Below are 18,692 nucleotides of genomic sequence, written 5' to 3'. Positions count from 1 at the left end.
AATATCGCAGAGAACGAGTACAGGGTCCTTAAGGAATATTGCACAACTAATAAATTGGATATCTGACGGTCGTTAACGAAACACGGCAATGGGCGCCAGCACAAGTTAGGTACAAGTGCAAGTAAGCTCTCTGTTTTGGTCTAATAAGGAAATCAAGAGGGGAAGAGAAGGGAGGGAACCAAGCCGTAGATGAACGGCAAGGGGATTCCAGAAACGTGGAGCAGCAACGCGGAAAGACTTTTTAGCAAACAACATTTTTGTAAATGTAATTTATCGTCGTAATGAGGAGGAACTTCTGAGGCTACGGGAGTGAGTTTGAGGAACTCGGTGGTCTTGATGACGGACGCTTGTGTTGCGCCCGAAACGTCGTGATTTATTTTATTTTGTACCCACGTGACTTTACCGAAAGAACCACAGAGTATGGATTCCTGCAGTCACGAAAGCTTCAAATCAAGATTGAACTCAGTGGTCCTTTAGGTAATTGGCGGATTTGTTTAAGAAGACCTTGAGGATGAAGACGGCCATGTTGGTCTTGGGGGATGTTTAACCATACTTCACCACACTGGTCCAGTGGGCTTTGGTAATGGTGGGTGCGAACCGTGACCAGATTCAGATATCGCATGCTGATTGTGGTCTTGGCCTTGAATTGAACCCAAGTTGCTGGGTTTATAGTGCTGAATGCTGTATAGCATGACATTAACTGCAAACACTACACTTGACATAGTCTTTAACATGTAATAAACACATGTAGTGTTGGATGCTTTCATTAAGTAGAAAATGCAGCTGCGTATTGTGGTTTTCACTTATGCAGTAATACCAGATACCAGTGTGTCAGTGAAAGTGATCTGTTGCACAGCTGTGGAACAGATAACGTGATTTGTTAAGTGCTGGCAATGTCATAATTTGCAACGTTCTCCCCGCACACTCAGCCATTGAATGAGTTGCTACAATTCTGTTCAAGGATCTTCCTTTTCGTTTTATTACACGTCTCGTTAGCTTCTGCATTTGTTACGTCTATTTGGCTCCCATTAACCTAGGTGTAATATTTGCACATATCCCATATAATTTGCATAAGTCTTCATTATCATCCCATAACTTTTTAGAGTTCTCACTCTTAGCACCTCATGTAATCTTATCCATCGGCACATGTAACAAAATGTTATACTGGTAGGAACCTCCTGGTTACACCAGCCCACAGGGGATTATTGTGTCCGTCCGTCGTGCAGGGAGGGGCTGGGGAGGGAGGGGAGGGGCTGGGTGGGGAGGGGGTGGGAGGGGTGGGGCTGGGTGGGGAGGGGCTGGTCACCCCGTGGTGCCCTTATAAAACTCAACGTTTAACCTACTCACGACGGCTTGTGCCCTCCCTCACAGTCGGCCATATTTGCGGAATACACCACGCCGCCGTTGACCCTGGCCATTGACCGAGCAACCCAACGTTCCTACCAGCTCCCTCCGCAGGAATGTGTTATACATTCTTAGTTCATCATATGTTAATTATGTTTACACGTGCGTGTGTGTTGTTAATGCTTATGCTAAAAGTGAAAATTGCTTCCTTCTATTCGCAGATGCAAGTTCGTTACAGAAAGACGCCTCCAACCTTCCGAGAAAAACTCAATGACATTTGTGCGAGAGCAAAGCGAAAATCGGTGTGAATTCATACAAGTTTCATTTTGGGCTGCTGTATTAAATGTGTAACCCCTTCAGACTGTTGCTCTCCCTCCCCCAACCATCCCCACCCACCCCCCCATCTTTGGGCAAATGAAAAACTGGATGGAATTTTTCACGTGCTATTGACGGCTACAAATAATGTTTAAATGATCGTCATTATTTGGTGCTGATAAAGAATGGAATTTTTTGGCTTAAAATCAATTAAACTAAATCTTGGGTCACATCACATTCTCTCTTTCACGAGCAGTTAAAAGTGGATTGTGGTTCCGCCTGAAGGTGAAACCGTTACCATCATGAACAATGTTTGAGTAAAAATTTAAGGAAAAGAGTACAAACATTATTTACAAACCTTAACTTATAATGCAATCAGGGGCAAAACATCTGCGTGGGTCATTGACAAAAACAACCAAGCAAAAGTATAATAAAACATGAATGTATGTCAGCAGTGAAGATGTGTATTTTCTAGGAACTTTGCATTACAACATCTTTGTGAGCAGTGTCCTTGGGTGTAGACAATTTACTTTGACCAAGTTAGGCCGGATAATTGAAGCTGCCAGCAACGGAGACTTTCTGCGTCTTTTGAAAAAGGCTGCGTACTTTTACAGATCTTAAGGGGATGTTGCCATGTGGGTGTAATTGCTTGCACACCGGACTTGCGGAGGTCACCACTTTGTCTCTTGGCGCGGCAGCTCAAGTGTATTCAATCTTCCCCCCCCCACCTCTGTCCACCCAGCAATATAAAATGGGTAAGTCGACCGGCAGGTTGCGTGTGGCGAAGAAAAGGTTGGTGTACTCCTACCTCTTCCAAGGTGTATGGTCAATGTGGAAGAGTAGGCCAAATAATACCCTCTCGAGGATTATCTTTAGAGCCTCTCTGCAGTGGAGGCCCTTCCGCCAATGGTGGCGTGAGCAAGCAATTGCAGGGCTGCACCCTTACCTTTTTACACATCTTAAGAGATATATTGCCGTGTATGGCTATGGGAGAACAGCCTCAGTATTGTCTTTCATGCACCTGGGCCGATCTGCGCGACTCCATCTGCTGCTCACATTGACTAGTTGTAATGTGGGTGATGGTCAAGAGACAACCAGTGCCTTTCATTAAAAAATAATAATGGTAAACGCTTGTCCAAAACTTTAAAGGGGAAACATCGATTTTTTTTTCTCATCTGCTCTGAACGTTTATAGTAAGGTGTCAGATTCCCTTACGATAATATTTAATTGTAACTACAGGCTTTTGGGTCAGCCTTCCATTGTTGAAATTCCTCCCTTTACTGGATGTTTGCGTTTAATGAATGAACATTATGTAAAGTAGGGAAGATTCAAAAAGGTTAAACCAAGCTCAGGACATCTCTCATTTTGTGCATTTTTCTCATGTTCGTTTTCTTATTTCTTGCACCCTTGCTGTAAACTGCTTTCCGCTTTTTTGATTATAGAAATTGTACAAAAACTGAAATAAATGTGAGATAATGGTAAAGTGGTGAGAGCATTTCCAGTGTTGTATACTACTGCATTCCCGTTACATATTTCATAATGCAGAACGTGAGCACGTGCCATTGTCCATATATAATATACCTACTGAGATAATTACGTGTTTTAAAAATGCACTTTGGGTTGGGTAAATTCGATATGCAAGCTTTTACTAACAAATATGCTAATTGATGTATACACTTATCAACATTTTGCTTGCTTTTCAAGTTCCTGGTTTGCTGAAAAACCAAATCAATCAGAATATTTGCCCAAGTAACATTTCATTGGCTGTCAGGGGGAGGGTAACATTCATATTCCGACATAATCTCACCCAAAATAAACTAATAATTTCGGGTTGCGATTTTTTTAAATCGCAGATATACTCGTACACAACATGCCATAACAGTACATATATTTCGATTTAAAGCTTTCGTGACTGCAGGGATTCATCTTCTTGGTTTTTTCGGTAAAGTCATGTATATGCTAAACTCATCTTGATATGCACATTCTTTTTGTTAAGGCGCTCTTCTACCACCCCCAACCCAGCTTATATGTAAGTTCCTAGCTTGAAATGTCTCATTCTTCACCTGAGGACGGCTGCTTGCGTTGTGGCCGAAACGTCGTGAGAATTGTTTCATTTTATTATGTTTTATTTTTATTATTTTATTACTTCCCTTCTACGTGACTTTACCGAAAAAACCAAGAAGATGAGTACATATATTACTCATGTCAAACCACAATTGACAAATGTTTTTAGAACCTGTCTCGCAGAAAGACAAGGGTGTCAAAAGATAGTATTCACAACTTGGTCGGTTTATTTCAGATAAGGCCCATTGATCTAAGAAGTTATTTTTCAATGGCAATCTGGCCAAAACGTCACGATCACGGCATACGCCCATCGCACAAATCAGTCGCTTTAAAATATTGTATTTTTCTTGACAATTACAAAAAATATCAGATTGTGTTTAAGACGCTTTTAAAAGCTGAGGTGCAAGTTTGTGGGAGTCACTGAAGAGTTTGAGTGTGTGGTGTGTTTTGGACGTGTGCTGCGATCTGCAAAAGCCTCTTTCATTCCTCTGATCTCAGCCCTGCTGCTGTGATAGAAGTCATGAATGTGGCCATTTAGTGCCTGTGTGCATATGCATGTCAAGTTCCATCACATATGGTGGCATGTGTGCGTGTGAATGCACTGTGGGTTATGTTTTACGCTTCCAATATTAAGACTAAATACAGGGTGTTTCAAAAAGATGGACCCAATTTCAAAACAGTATATTTCACGATGGCAGCATGTTACAATTACACAGTTACAAACGGTTTAATGAGTTATCAAGTTTTACTAACCATTCTATAAATGCTTTGTGCCCTCCACCTGTTGTACGGACAACATCGAGACGATAGTTGAATTCGTCACAAACGCCTCTCAAAGTGTCTTCTTCCACTGAAGTCACCGCTGCCGTGATTCTGTTTTTGAGGTCATCCAGATTAGTCGCTAACGGTGGCACAAAAACACCACGGTCTTTGACGTATCCCCACAAGAAAAAGTCGCAGGGTGTGATGTCTGGGGATCTTGGGGGCCAAGAGTGTAGCGCCAAGTCTTGGGGTCTCGTGCGACCTATCCAACGTTGAGGCAGTGTGTCATTTAGAAAACGTCGAACCTGCAGGTGCCAATGTGGCGGTACTCCGTCTTGCTGAAAAATTAAGTCATCGGAAGTTCAAGTGTTAAGAGTTTCATTCATGGGCAGTTCGTGGTTGCAGAGATACTGTATTTCGATTTCAAATCGGGTCCATCTTTTTGAAATACCCTGGATATTAACATTTATTACAGTCTAGCATGTGGTATGTAGGTATGTACATCGCATTAAATTAGTGTAAAATGTGTAATTATAGTGTTAAGATCCTGAAGCATGTACAAAATAAAATGCATTTCGAGACGATACAGTGGCTGTCAAGGACAAGACGGCTTCACATAAAACTTTAAATACAACAGATTTCTGGACCATAATCTCAACGGGAAGCCAGTTTATTGCAGTGTCACCCCACAATTTGTGACAATGATTTATGCTCCCATAGGTGTTTTTTTACAATTACAGCTAAAATGTACAAAAACCCGTGGAGTGCAGTATAAGGTACAGCGGCTTTACATGTGGATGGGTGGCGCTGTTTTCCACCCAGCGCTTCACTTAAAATAGGAAACTCGGGAGTTCTTGTTGTTGGCCTCGGCTGTAGCTCCAGGCGTAGCCGCAGCTGCAGCACTGGTCGTCACCTCACCAGCTTATAACCCCCCCCCACGGCCCATCCTGGCTCCTCCCCCCTCCCCTTAACCAGTATATAAGGTCGTGTTTCTTTGAGCTCTCTTCACTTGATACAGTAATTTTGCTGTGACGGTTCCACCTGAAGACGGAAGCTTGTGTTGCCTCCGAAACGTCGTGATTCAATTTATTTGTTTTCTTTTTTTAACCTACGTGACTTTACCGAAAAAAACAAAGAGTATGGATCCTTGCAGTCACGAAAGCTTCAATAGAAGTTCTTGTTGTGTTTGGGGTCAACTGATGATGTCACCGTCTGTTTAGAGTCGATAAAAATGACGACCGGTGGGTGAAGTTCACAAAGCTAATTTCTACACCTCTTCGCCATTTATCGAACCGTCCCAGGCGTGTGAGCAAAGAGATGTTACGAAAGTATTTCCAGATTCTTTCTCCGGATTATAAGACGCTCCATAAAGTAGACTCATTTCCCAATGTGCCCAGTTACCAATAGAGTTTATACAAATTTGGCCATGTCTGATAATAAGATGCACCCTCAACCCTCAAAATACAGGCCAAACTGCATCTCGATGCAGAGAATATGGTAATATATGCAGAGGGTGATTCATACGCGCCAAAAGGTGTGATCGTGACTATTTGATTTGGTCCTCTATTCACACCTTGCATATCACGTGACCTCGCAGCACCGCATGTATAATGAATGCTCAGATTTTACTTGACAATTCGGCTCAAATTGACGCGGTGGTTGGGATGTATCTCAAAAGTAGAACGCAAAATCTTGACTCGTGGCTTTAAAATGTGCTTCGGTTTAGATGGGCAACCGATTGTCTTTGGCCCATTTCTTCAAGATGCGGAGGAAGTATTCGACTTGTGGATTTCCAGTGTTCCTCAGCAACTGAATCACATCCCGCAGTGTCTCCCTGTGAACAAGTGGAAACCACTTCATTCAACGGCCTCAATCATCTTACAAATAACCAACATGCCAAAACTACAGCAAAATGCACACCACAAATGTTCGATTCGCTGGTACGGCAGTTAAAACAAGTTTCTTTAATTGTTACCCCCCCACCGTCTCTGTCCTAACCCGGCAGTATGAGTATTGTACAATGCAGTCAGTAAATCGGCAGGTCGCATGTAACGGGGTTCTTCTTTCGTACGGCTGATGTCGATACAGAGCAACAACAACAAGCCAGACAACCGCGTCAGGGGCAGCTGAGTCTTTCGCTGTGATGTCTGCTTCATATTTGTGGATTGGGCAGTGCATCGTTATACATTGTTGCAGTCTGTTCTGGATGACCACAGTTGCACACTGGAGGTTTTTTTTTTATGTTCCATGTAATGGGGTAAACAGTGGCCACTCCCACCTCTTCCAAGATATCTGGCTAGCATGGAAGACTAGGCCAGATTACCCTGCAGAGCTGCCTCAAGTAGAAACCCTTCCACTCGAAGTGGTGTCAGTGAGTGGCTGCACCTTTACTTTCGTGTATTATAAATTTTGATTTCAGTGTTGTACCCGATGTGCTTGAACTTGCCGTTCTAATCCTGTAACTACAGCAACTATTCATTATTCATCAAGAGCGATTTCTCCACGACAACGTTTGGTTAGTTTGATGAGGGTTTGCAAAGATTGTTTTTGTGGTGACTATCCACACGTACTTGGGTTCGTGTCCAGCGATGATCATCTGAAAGATTCCAACGCAGGCACCTCGCTTGCCCTCCCAGTATTCCGGGTTTGGATCCAGACGCTCCAGCACGTCAAATGCTTTGGCTGCATAGAAGAACTGGCCCATCTGTAAAACAAGCACACACACCAGTGCATGGAGCTTCATGTAACAAGCCGCCACCACACGCACCAGTTGGCTTCTGACACTTTCCCCGAGTGTTCACAGCATTCCTGCACGTTTGGCTACGTATGGTGCGAAAGAAGTTCAACATACAATAGGTGAGTACACACGTGGGGTTTTTTGTATTCTGTATAAAATAACAAAGAGAAAGGTGCGGTCCTGCAAATTCTTTCACACTCCAATGCTGGCTGTATGACCTCCACTAGAGGCAGCTCTGGACAGTCCCTTTAAAGGGTATTTTGTCATTCACGTCCACACTGGCCAGACAGAGCACCAACATTTTACCACACCACACCACATGACCTGCCATTAAATTAATTGGCGAACCCATTTTATACTGGTGTGTCGACAAAGATGGGGGGAAGATTTGAATAAACCTACTCATTGTTTGGGAGATCAAATCGAACCTGCGACCTCTGGATTTCCAAATCTTGTGTACTAACCATTGCATTGCAGCAGCATCCCAGATGAATAGCTAAGTATGCATTTCTTTGATGCTTTTGAATGCAAGTGCGAGTGCCGATGAGAAGTGTGTAACACTTACTTTGTAACAGTCGTTGGCTATGAGCTGCAGGAGGCTAAATGACTCTCCTGATGTATCCATTTTCAGGTACAGCTCCCATGCCAACCGTGCCTTTCTGTTCATTATATCTGCAAGTGAAAAACAATTTAAGTACACGCTGATTCTCAAACAATGTAGAGATGATTCATGAAAGCCATCGAGATTGCAATGTTATGAATAATAATAGTACTGTAATGGCAATTTCTATAGTGCCGTAACATTGCAAGCTATTACAAAGGTCCTTGTTGGTCATTATCAACTACAATCTTGACTTAAAGATTCCGTGACTGCAGGAATTCATATTCTTTGGGTCTTTCGGTAAATCCACAGATTAAAAAATATATATATATCACGACGTTTCGATCGCAACACAATCAATCGTCATCAGGTGAGAAATATCGCGGGAGAGCTGCTGAGAATATAGGCTTTAACGAAAGACCCAAAGAATATTAACCACAATGTTGAATTGATCCATACAAATCCATTTAAATACGATGGTTCACACTGGGTTATTCTTAAACGGAATTCGGAATTTATGGAGTGATAACTTACAGCAGCGAGCCAACCAGCTAGCGTACACAAAATCATTCTTCAGCTTCTCACTTTGAATGAGGAGGAAAATCTGTTCAAAGAAAAAATGAAGATTAGGTGGCCAACAGTTGTCATTCCACGGACTAATCGCACGACCTGGCACAGACGAATTTTGGGGAGATATCTTTGACATGTAAATTCCATAACAGGTTTTTTTAGGGTTAGATCGCGTAAATATATAAACGTGTCGTTAAACCCGCCACCATCCGACACAGCCAATTAGTAAGGTTTGTCACGTAAACAGAACGTGACAATTCGTCACTAGTACAGCACACCGGTAGTGTGTTGGAGGGCTTGGTTCTCCAATACACCGGGGTGTGCTGTATTAGTGACGAATTGGCATGTTCTGTTTACGTGACAAACCTTACTAATTGGCTGTGTCGGGTGGTGGTGGGTTTAACGACGTATATTTTCGTGATCTAACTAAAAAAACCTGTTATGGATATTGGTCGCGAAAGCCTACGTGTTAAACATGTAAATTTCGTGGTTTATTTTCTCACAGCGATGTACTTCCTTTTGAGATGATTTGCCTTGTACAGCATTAAAATGGCAGGGACAGCTTGGACAATGTAAAATTGTTCACTAAATGGTAAAAAAAAAATTCAGTTGTGAAAAACAGACTAATATTCCACTTGAATTTTACGCATACACAGTACAAACACAGTTACATCCACAGCACTCTTCATCATATAGGCTCATAGAGAGCAGGTTGCAAGAAAAACAGATGTTGCATTACCTCCTCTGCTTCCTTGTAATTCCCAATTGCAGCCTTCGTCTGTGCGTAGTTAAAATTAAAACCGTCATCATTGTAGAAGTAGCTCTGTAACACACAAAGCAAAACACTCAGGACCCCAATTTGAAAATAAGCATTGAGGGCTGGTAATATACATAAAAAGTCCTTTTAATAATCCACTGCTGGATGAGGCCCTCCACCCCCCATGTAATGCGGGCTGTGGAGGTTATTGGCCATACGTCACCCTACTGGCCAGGGTAGTTTTGTGAAAACGGGGAGCGAACGACTGAGTGTAGTACAGTACAACAATGGATGTTACGGCACGGCCTTCTGCTGACAACGCAGCCTATACCACCTGTGCTATACATTGGGATCGCCCATCCCAGCACTATCCAGTGTCCAAAATTCAACTCATTATTCTGTGGCACTGCATTGTCAATGGTGTGTCAGCACGAATAACCAGGCTCAAGTCCACTTAGCTTCCCAAATCTGACAAGATCGGGCGCATGACACTCCAGGTCATCTACTCATAGGCTGGTGGTAATGCGTGTGACAAATTGCGGTTACGGAAAACACGCGTTACCTTGATCGAATTCAGATAGATGAGGACGTCCTCAAACTGCTTTAGAAGGAAGAAACAGGAGGCCATGCACTGCCGGCCGGGAATGGTGTCTGCAACGCACGTGCGCACACACAACGCGAGATGCAATCACACACGCGAGGGTGTGCGCCGTCGAGATTCGCGATCGTGCTTTGACTGGGGATTCGAGTCCGTGTTTATCGCTGCAGTGACCGTTGCCGCCTACAGCAGCTGCAGGGGGGTTAATGAGCCGCCTCATTCAATGCAAGATATATACACATTGACAAAATCCCAGATCTTACACACGCCATCGTGTGCCTGTATTGTACGCTTAAGCGATATTAAACGATGCATTTAACACACAGGCTTTCACAACCAATATGTAATAAAGGAAATGTATTACTCACACGGTCTGAATATACCTAATCAAATTTTGACTTAAAACTTTCGTGACTGCAGGAATTAATATTCTATGGTTCTTTCGGTAAAGTCACATAGATAGAAAAAATAATAATAACTAAATAATAAAAATGAAAATAAAGTGAATAAAAAATTATAAAAATATCACGTTTCGATCGCAACACAAGCGGTTGTCATCTGGAACAGGGAGGTTAGCCTCTGAGGGCAAGCTGTTTATAAGGGTTTAGAGATGGGAGGGGCAGCTAATGCCTTTTATATATATGGAGATTAACATGTACAGTTCAATTGGGCTATGTTTGTAGAGAATGCTCTAACACACGCATTACTATTATACACATAAGGATATGCCTCTTCTGCTGAAATGTATTCTCGTTTACTTGTTAAAAAACAATCTAGCGTAATTCAAAGCAACGATATGATATACAAAATATATATATAAAAGACCTTAAACTTACCGCATTCACTTGCCGAGCCTCCTACAAGCTGGAAGTATTGCTGAGCGATCTTCACGTGCTCTACCTGCAACGCATGCATTTACTCAGAAATATTTATTTTTAAATCTTGATGATCTTGCACACTCTTTCTCTCTCTCCAAGGTCAATTACAGAAGGATGTTTTTTTAACCCCAAATAGACTTAGAAATACAGTTAAGGCCAAGTCTGGTAAACAATTATACAAGAAACATAATTGTTTTTCTTATGATTGATTCAACTTTCAAACAACAGGTAAAAACCTCCAAGTTATGCTGGGGCTGAGAATTTATAGCCAGGGAAATAGCAGCGTTTGCATGGGCCCTGGGTGCGAGGAATGAAACGGGGCCCCTGTCCCATTTTCCTCCACCTCATAGCCCAGTGGCTGGGCTCCCTATGGCCTGTGGACACCGGTGCAGTTACTGCCTTCACATTTGATAGCTACGCCACTGCCCGTAACGTAACCACTGTTTCTGTGCAGGTTTTCGTGGTGACGCTGTGTAGCTCTCAGATGTTTTGTGGGATGTCTGACGTTTCACTCCACATGCTGGAAGCTTCTTCAGGATAGTGCACCAAAACGTCAAACAATATGCCGAACCACACGCAATACGACCCACGACCACATTCGAGAGGTGTACCCACTGTTGTTGAGTGTACGTTGCCAACGATGCTAATCAGAGGTGCGGGGGGTAAATGAGAATGTGCGTTAGCCACGCTCACTCACACCGCGATAGGTGAGATTCCACCCTTTCCGGCAAGAATACAGGAGGTGTTAAGATGTTCACACACCAAATAGACGCCTCTTACAAGGCATCGAATCTGCATTAACCACACATACTTGTGGTAAAACATGCACATAAGCATGCTTTGATAGGGTATGTCCTTACTGATTGGCCTACACCAGAGGCCGCCGCCTCCTTCATGGCATTGTCTCACCAGTGTGAGAGCAAAGAACACCAAAAAGCAAAGAGCCTATTCTGTTTTCATCATCTTGATAGTGGCAAAAAAGGGTCTAAAAGGCGAGGTTCCTTTTACTTACAGATCCTTGATCCTGGCCAAGAGCTGCATTCACGACTCCCTTCAGTATGTACTCCTGAATTCCCAAAGCAACAAACACAATTGCAATATCACAGCAATATTGTATTATTATTCACGATAGTGCCTCAGTCCTGTGAAGTGTTGTTTGATAAAAAAAAAAATACAATTCTGTAGAACAACTGAAAAACCTGTCAGCTATGACACCAGTGCGTAACTTTATATAATAAGTAATCTTTTAATGATCTATGTTTTGCTCAGAAGGACTGCATTTGCCTCTGATGCTGATACATTTGGGTCTCACCTGTGGAGTCGTCGGCTCCAGATCCTTTATGAGGTTGTAAGCCTCCTGCACGTCATCTGAAAAGTAACCACAAACAACAATTCCTCAACACAGTACCATGGAAGTGTATTAGGCGGGGTGGTGCATTTATATGGGGGAAATTCTCGTGAAAAAAATAAATGTTTACACCATTGGAACCTCCTTTGCCAGTAGCAAAATTTGATAATTGTTTTTTTTACCCTTTTATCTGGCAACAAAACTGACACCTTTTTTACAAGGAGTCATGTTTGCATTGACCACAATACCTGCGGTCGGAATGCATTCCTTGTAAAAAAAGGTGTCAGTTTTGTTGCCAGATAAAAGGGTTACAAAAAAAAACTATTATCAAACTAAATGTTATTTCACAGTATCTACACGTCTCCCACCATATGTAGCCATCACTTTCACGGGAGTCAATCACCTGGTTGAGTAGAAAGTAAGAGGTGCCATTAGATATCTGTGGGAGGGTAGGGCGGCGGTATCTATCGAATGAACACGCCGCGCATTTTTCATCTCATGGAGTCGCGTGCGTGAGGTTATAATTGGAGCAGAATTTGAGATGCCGTTCGCAGGTACATGCCGCGAGCCCCTGAGCCTACAGCTACGACTGTCAGCGAGTGTGCACACCTTGTCGCAGGTAGTAGATAACCAAATTGAGTCTGGCTTCTGGGATGACGTCGATGAGTTGGGGAAGCACCTGCAAGGCGCCATCTCCAGCTCTGAAAACCACCTGCGTTGGGACGTGCAGAGAACGATCAACCGAGGATGATGAAGCAATTATTGTCCTTTACATCGGCAGTTCTCAAAATATAATTCACTCATATACCACCAGTCAAAATATATATAAATATGATTTACCACCTGTAAAGTAAAAAAAAACCTTTATGGTAATTGTATTGAATGACATGAAGCAAATGTAGCGTTCATAAAGCCAATGGTTACAATATCTCTTACGATATCTTCAACAAAAATTGTATTATACAAACATTATACATGTAATTTAGCATAAACAGATGTGTACATCCTGCCTGTCTGAATACAAATGGGTGCATAACATACAATACATAAGGCTACACATAAACAGATTCATGTATATACACCGACATACCAATTGATGCATTGTGCATGTAAAACATACATGCATAAGCACTGACTTTGGTGCGTCACTTGCAGACTGCTCACGCACCGCCGGTGGTAAACATAACTACACTTCGGAAACTGCTGCTTTAGATTGTGAATTTTTTTGGAACGGATGACACTCACCAAGTTGTGCTTGACCAGTTCTTTGGCGAACTCAAAGGAAGGAGAAGCCATTTCCTGCAGGTTCTTCAGTTCCATCTTTAAAGACAAATGGAAGATGTATGCACGCACAAGAATGCTACAAAGTCGGCATTATTGTACACGACGCGTAACAACCTTGCACCGTCCTCAGTAGCGTAGCTGTGAAGTTTGCAGGCGGTGTAATTGTAATGGGGTCCCACAGGCTCAAGGTGGCACAAGGGGGGCGGCCAGATTTGGCCCGTCCTGTATTGACCGGTTTGCGATTGGCTTCTGCATGCAAGTTGATATTCTGTCTCGTTACAATTCATTGATTTCGTGACAACTGTGTGTTCTGGCTTTTACTGACCTCGGCAGCTTTCCCATTGTAGAGCCGAAAGTGGTTACAGGCTTTCAGGTTTATAGCGGTGGCACTATCCGTAAAGTGCTGCAGGTACACAGCCAGGACCTCTTGCGACACATCGTAATAGTCCAGCTTGTAGTAGCACAATGCGACGTACACGTTCAGTGCCAGGTAATCCCTGATGGCAGAAACAAACAAACCGCAGTGTGTAAGGCTCGTCACAGGTGCGTGACTTGTAACAAAGTCACTGGCTATGTCGCCATTATCAAGGGTGTAATGATCCATCGATGTACCTCTATTCTTAAGGTCATGATGTACGAATTGAGTCGTGTGTACGAATCAATGTTTATAATTTCTTGTGTTTTTTTTATTGTAAATGGTGTTCACATAACTGCTCCAGCCAACAGAGGGTGCTACATTGACCACAATGAAATTTGTTTTATTAATTATTATTGAACTGACCCACGAACCTGAATTGCAACATTCACTAAATCGCAAAAGGGGCACATTGTTTCACCCCTACTGATCATTATCAAACAGTACATGCTGTTTAGGGATAAGCTGAGGATTTAGAAAAGTATCAGATGTTGGATATACCGATTCTTAAGGATAACTTAAGATTTTTCTTTCTTCGGATTTTAGGATCATTTACAGAAAGTAAAAATGTAATATGTCTACTACATGTTTTCAAAAAAAATTCCACGTGACACCACTTTTGGTGGGAGAGGCACATAAATGACACAATTTCATTGACATAATTGCATGCGACTTCATACTTTCAGATCATCCAAAAATGTATCAATTTGCAGAGATTTCAATTTGCAGAGATTTCAGATGAATAAAAAAAAATTGGGAACACATGCCAAGCACCTACACCAAGTGGTTTCCATTCAATCAGGACGGAGGCAAGGAAGTATTACAACCGCTTAAACATGTACCGGTTATCTAGGAGTATCCTTTTGTAGATATCGATGGCTTCCTGGTAGTGGGAGCGCATATAGTGAATTGAGGCCAGGCTCAGTTGATCTTCAACAATGTCCTGTAGGTTTTGGTGGTAGCCCATCAGACGCTTTTCATCACTGAACTGGTTTCACAAAAGATCAACAAGTTTTCGACGTTAGTGTACAGAACAAGTGTCCATAATCGCATGGCCAAAGCGCATAAAGTGAGGCGGTATATTTTTGTACGTATTCAAATGTGATCAATGGCAGCTGCGTCACAAAAATTAGAGGTGCGCCGCTTTGTCAACTTGGAACTCACCTTGTGGGACAGGTGAAACAGGAGTCTGTTCTGCAGGCGGCTTTTTGGTGCTGAAAAGAAAAATACATGCATGTAATGTACTTTACAATGGGTTAAAGAAACATAATCGCACGTGTATTTTTCACATGCATAGCATAAAACAATGGGCAGCGCTTAACTGGATGTGCAAAACCCACAGTAAATGCAGATTCTTCATTCCACAAGTGGAAGATGAAAGACAATATAACGTGTGCGCGACTGCAGCTAGAAACACCAAACCATTGAGCATAGAACTTCGCACTACCCCAAATATGTTTTCTGAAATTTACCAACTTGTGAAGCAAATGAATGGCTAAATGAATTGGAACTGACTTTCTAATCATTATTCATTGGCCACACAAAATAATCATCATCAATGCATGCAATGAGATTTACTTTAACAATCTTCTTTCATATGGCATTTTGCAGAGATAAACAACTGGTTTTTGAAACACCAACAATTGTTATAAATTGACGCCTAGGTTATTTAACCATTCACCAGCGTTGGTTATACGTTTATGAATTGGACTGGTGCTGCTGTTTAGTGGTTTTAATAGGCAGCAGTTGCATGTGTGCTCCAATGTTTGTTTCGCTTCACAATCGACAGCAATCGTACCTTTTAGCGCTGCCACATCTGCCTCGCTGTACATGCCCAGGAAGAAGTAGACACAAGCCAGATTAACCCACACGTCAGGGTTACAGCCATCTCGCTTCGTCATCGCCTCATATTCCTGTAGACACAGTCAGGTCATCATCAGCCATGATCAATCCACTGTTGGCTGAAGGCCACCCCTTTGCCAACCTGGCCTGACCAATGTGGTTGTGTATGTTCAAACAACCCCCCGAGACTGACACGGTGTGGTTAGGCCTTCATTCATAACTGTACTGATTGCCATTTTGTTGGTAAAAATCTCACCTAGAAAAGAGACTTGCACCTCTTTTCCATTGTACAACCGAGCCGTGTGTGTCGGGGCTGCGCTCAGCCAACCTGACTCAGCTCTGGCGATGCCAGGTTTTTTTTCCACTGCAAAACCTCAACCGTGCCGCTGACATCCCACGTGATGACGCCATCGTCACACTGGCCCCACTTGGCCCCAAATCAGGCCAGTGTTTTGGTGGTTTATTTTTAGCTCGGCCCAGCAAACAGCCAGCGGAAAATCCACCTGTAACCAGAAGACCCCACTCTGGCGCAGGTCGAATGTGCCATTTTAAAAGGCGTGGCAGAAGTCTCTATCAGCGTGAAATGTACTTTACCTCCATGGCACGTTTGTAATCTCCAAGGTGGAAAGCACAGTACGCCATCCAAAGGTCTGTCTCTTCATTCCCTTCCCCTGCATGACGCTGAAACTGAGCAAAATAAAAACACACGGCGTTATAAACACTAATTACAATGTACAATTTGGATTTATATAGCATATAAACATAATTTAATCTCAAAGGCACTGTGTAACAAGTGTAACATGCGTATCATGTAGTCAGACATATATACAGTACATATACTATAGAAGAATCAGTCGGTTGGTTTCAGGCAAGGCCAATTGAGCTCGGAAGCTCCTTTCAAATCGTATCCCGGCCAAAATGGCCGATACGGTAGCAAGTGCACCTCCGATTAGCACAGCTGGCTTCGTACGGTGCGAAAGGAGTTCAACATATATACATAGAAGGGATGGACAGGGGTTGCGTAGAATAAAAGCAGGACATTTTACAAACATGACAACTAAACAACCAGAACTTTGTACATTGGAGACAGGTATAGACAAGAGAGATTACGTTTTTGATCCTGAAATTGAAAAGGGCCTGGGATTATACAGCATGGATCACTGGAAGTTCAATATTGCTGGGGCAGCAGAGAAGAGAGGAATCTGATAATGAGCGGAGGACGACTAAAGCATATTAAGAGCCTCTTGCAACACAGCACAGGAGACGTATTACCTCGAGATATGTGATGGCTCCTGTGTAGTCCCTGTTGCTCAACAGGTCTTCCAGTTTAGGAATTACTTTGCCCTTTTTCTTTTTCTCCACTGTCGGCTGTGCCCCTGCTCCCACAGCCGGCTTTGCCCGTGACAGCATCTACGAAAAACGAGCACAACAACGATGCAGCGACTACGGTTTCAAGTTTATTTTGTATTCTTGGTTCTTTCGGTAAAGTCACGTAGGAGGGAAATAATAAAATAATAAACATATTAAACAATAAAATTCTCACGACGTTTCGACTGCAACACAAGCAATCATCATCAGGTGTGAAATCCACAGCAAGAAAAATGTCTTGCTGTGGATTTAACGAAAGCTTTAAATCAAAATTTACCACGCTCTTTGTTTCTGTCGGTAAAGTCATGTAGGTAGAAATAAATGAGGAAAAATAAATAATAATAAAAATAGAAATAATATTATTTTATTTGAAAAATAAATAAGAAAAATAATAGTAATACTAATATTATTTGATTTCTATTATCACTGGTCAACACACTTTTTCTGGCATAAGTTATTCCAATGGTTTGAATGTAATTTTGGGGTGTTGATTCCAAATCTGGCATCAGTTTTTGTCTATCACATCAGATTTTTGAGATATCAAATATTGCATTTTCAATAAAAACTGCAGAAGAAAAATATTAAATAAATGTGGATATCTACATAAAATTATATTATAAACACACTATCCTAAAAATACAGCACCATATTTTAACACTAAAGCAGTCACTGACTCGCAACAACTTGCAATCATGAGTGACAGTTAATTTCGGGTAAAATCAATGAAAATGGGGTATGCCGATAGCATAAAAATGAGATGTGATAGAGCAAATCTGAGATCAGATTTGGAATCAGCACCCTGAAATTAGTCTAAAACAGCTGCAAAAGTCCAGGCCAGAAAAAAAAGTTTTTTTTGTTGACCAGTGTTATTTTTATTATTTCTTTTTTTAATTATTTTTTTCCTACGTGACTTTACCGAAGAAACCTAAGAGTATAAAAGTCACGTAGGTAGAAATAAAACAAATCACGACGTTTGATCGCAACACAAGCCCCAGACACCACCCCACGGCCCAAGTGGAGAGGGCCTCTTACCATGGCGAGAAGCCGCAGCTGCTGGCCGCGTGAAGGCCGCAGCGGAGCCCAGTGAAGTCTCGAGAAGAGACGAAACCTGCGGTCGTTTAAACACCAACGAACAACAACAACATCAATAGAAGCGCGTCCCGGTTAGGTGGTGAAAGTGTGGAGAGATGAGAATGTTTCACAGCTGCGTGAGGGGTGGTGGTGGTGAAGGCCGAGCGGGCCTCGTTGAGGGGACGCGGTTGCTAAGGGGTGGTGGAGGGGGGGGGCGTGGTGACGGAGAGGGCGTGGTTACGGAGAAGGGGCGTGGTCACGGTGTAGGGGCGTGGTCACGGGGGAGGGGGCGTGGTGACAAAGGAAGGGGGCGTGGTGACGGAGGAGGGGGCGTGGTGACGGAGGGGGTTGTGGTGTTGGAGGAGGGGGGTGGTGGCGACTGAGGGGGTTGGTGGTTGTTGTGGTGATGGAGGAGGGGGGTGGGTGGTGGTGGCGGCGGGAGGTGGTGGTTGTGGTGTCGGAGGGGGGTGGTGGCGACTGAGAGGGGTGGTGGTTGTGGTGACTGAGGGTGGTTGTTGTGGTTGTGGTGGTGATGGCACACGAGTAGTGTGGTCCCTGCCGGGCGGATCTCGATTAAAACATGTTTTAAAGACGACGCGGACAATCGGCTGCCACGAGGTCGTCTCTCACTCGATGCCTGCGGGCGGGGGGGGGGCACTTTTACCTCAGCCAAGTGACCGCGGTGGTGAAAGTCGCCCGTTGTGGAAGGGCGAATTCTTTGTTTGTGTCCGTGCCACA

At 43.1% G+C, this 18,692-nt stretch overlaps 2 protein-coding genes across 12 annotated transcripts in view; one reads left to right on the top strand and one right to left on the bottom strand.

Moving 5' to 3' along the window:
- Positions 1–3,223, top strand: part of UBN1 (ubinuclein 1) — a 39,356-nt gene extending 36,133 nt beyond the window's left edge. For all 10 annotated transcript variants that reach the window (XM_078867024.1, XM_078867025.1, XM_078867031.1 and 7 more), the window contains one exon: positions 1,566–3,223. In XM_078867024.1, the coding sequence (XP_078723150.1) occupies positions 1,566–1,618 (53 nt within the window). In that variant the 3' untranslated portion in view covers positions 1,619–3,223. The remainder of the gene's footprint in view (positions 1–1,565) is intronic.
- A 2,207-nt stretch (positions 3,224–5,430) lies between these two features.
- IFT56 (intraflagellar transport 56) lies at positions 5,431–18,168 on the bottom strand. Of its 2 annotated transcripts, XM_078867019.1 has the most exons (18): positions 17,916–18,168; positions 16,788–16,925; positions 16,110–16,202; positions 15,472–15,586; positions 14,838–14,887; positions 14,516–14,661; positions 13,584–13,755; positions 13,220–13,294; positions 12,584–12,686; positions 11,939–11,994; positions 11,639–11,692; positions 10,585–10,648; positions 9,713–9,801; positions 9,133–9,216; positions 8,358–8,427; positions 7,788–7,894; positions 7,056–7,189; positions 5,431–6,319 (listed from the first exon to the last, which is right to left on the bottom strand). In XM_078867019.1, the coding sequence occupies exons 1-18, from the start codon at positions 17,916–17,918 to the stop codon at positions 6,208–6,210; spliced, it is 1,665 nt and encodes a 554-aa protein (XP_078723145.1). In that variant the 5' UTR covers positions 17,919–18,168; the 3' UTR covers positions 5,431–6,207. The 2 variants fall into 2 exon arrangements, with proteins under 2 accessions (XP_078723145.1, XP_078723146.1); XM_078867020.1 differs by lacking the exon at positions 17,916–18,168 and having other exon boundaries at positions 15,472–15,497; positions 16,788–16,907.
- Between the last annotated feature and the right edge of the window lie 524 nt (positions 18,169–18,692).

This window comes from Lampetra fluviatilis, chromosome 23 (assembly GCF_964198595.1).
Source record: "Lampetra fluviatilis chromosome 23, kcLamFluv1.1, whole genome shotgun sequence".
In the NCBI taxonomy this organism is placed as follows: Eukaryota; Metazoa; Chordata; class Hyperoartia; order Petromyzontiformes; family Petromyzontidae; genus Lampetra; species Lampetra fluviatilis.
Note: the sequence above shows the minus strand (reverse complement) of the source record. Positions and strands in the feature narration are given on the sequence as shown.

Bases quoted from the DNA above. Each gene is read 5' to 3' on its own strand.
- IFT56 (XM_078867019.1), bottom strand. The intron at 9,217-9,712 runs GTAACGCGTGTT...TGTGTGTTACAG, and splicing joins TCTATCTGAATTCGATCAAG to AGCTACTTCTACAATGATGA. The intron at 7,190-7,787 runs GTAAGTGTTACA...CTTGTTTTACAG, and splicing joins TAGCCAACGACTGTTACAAA to ATGGGCCAGTTCTTCTATGC.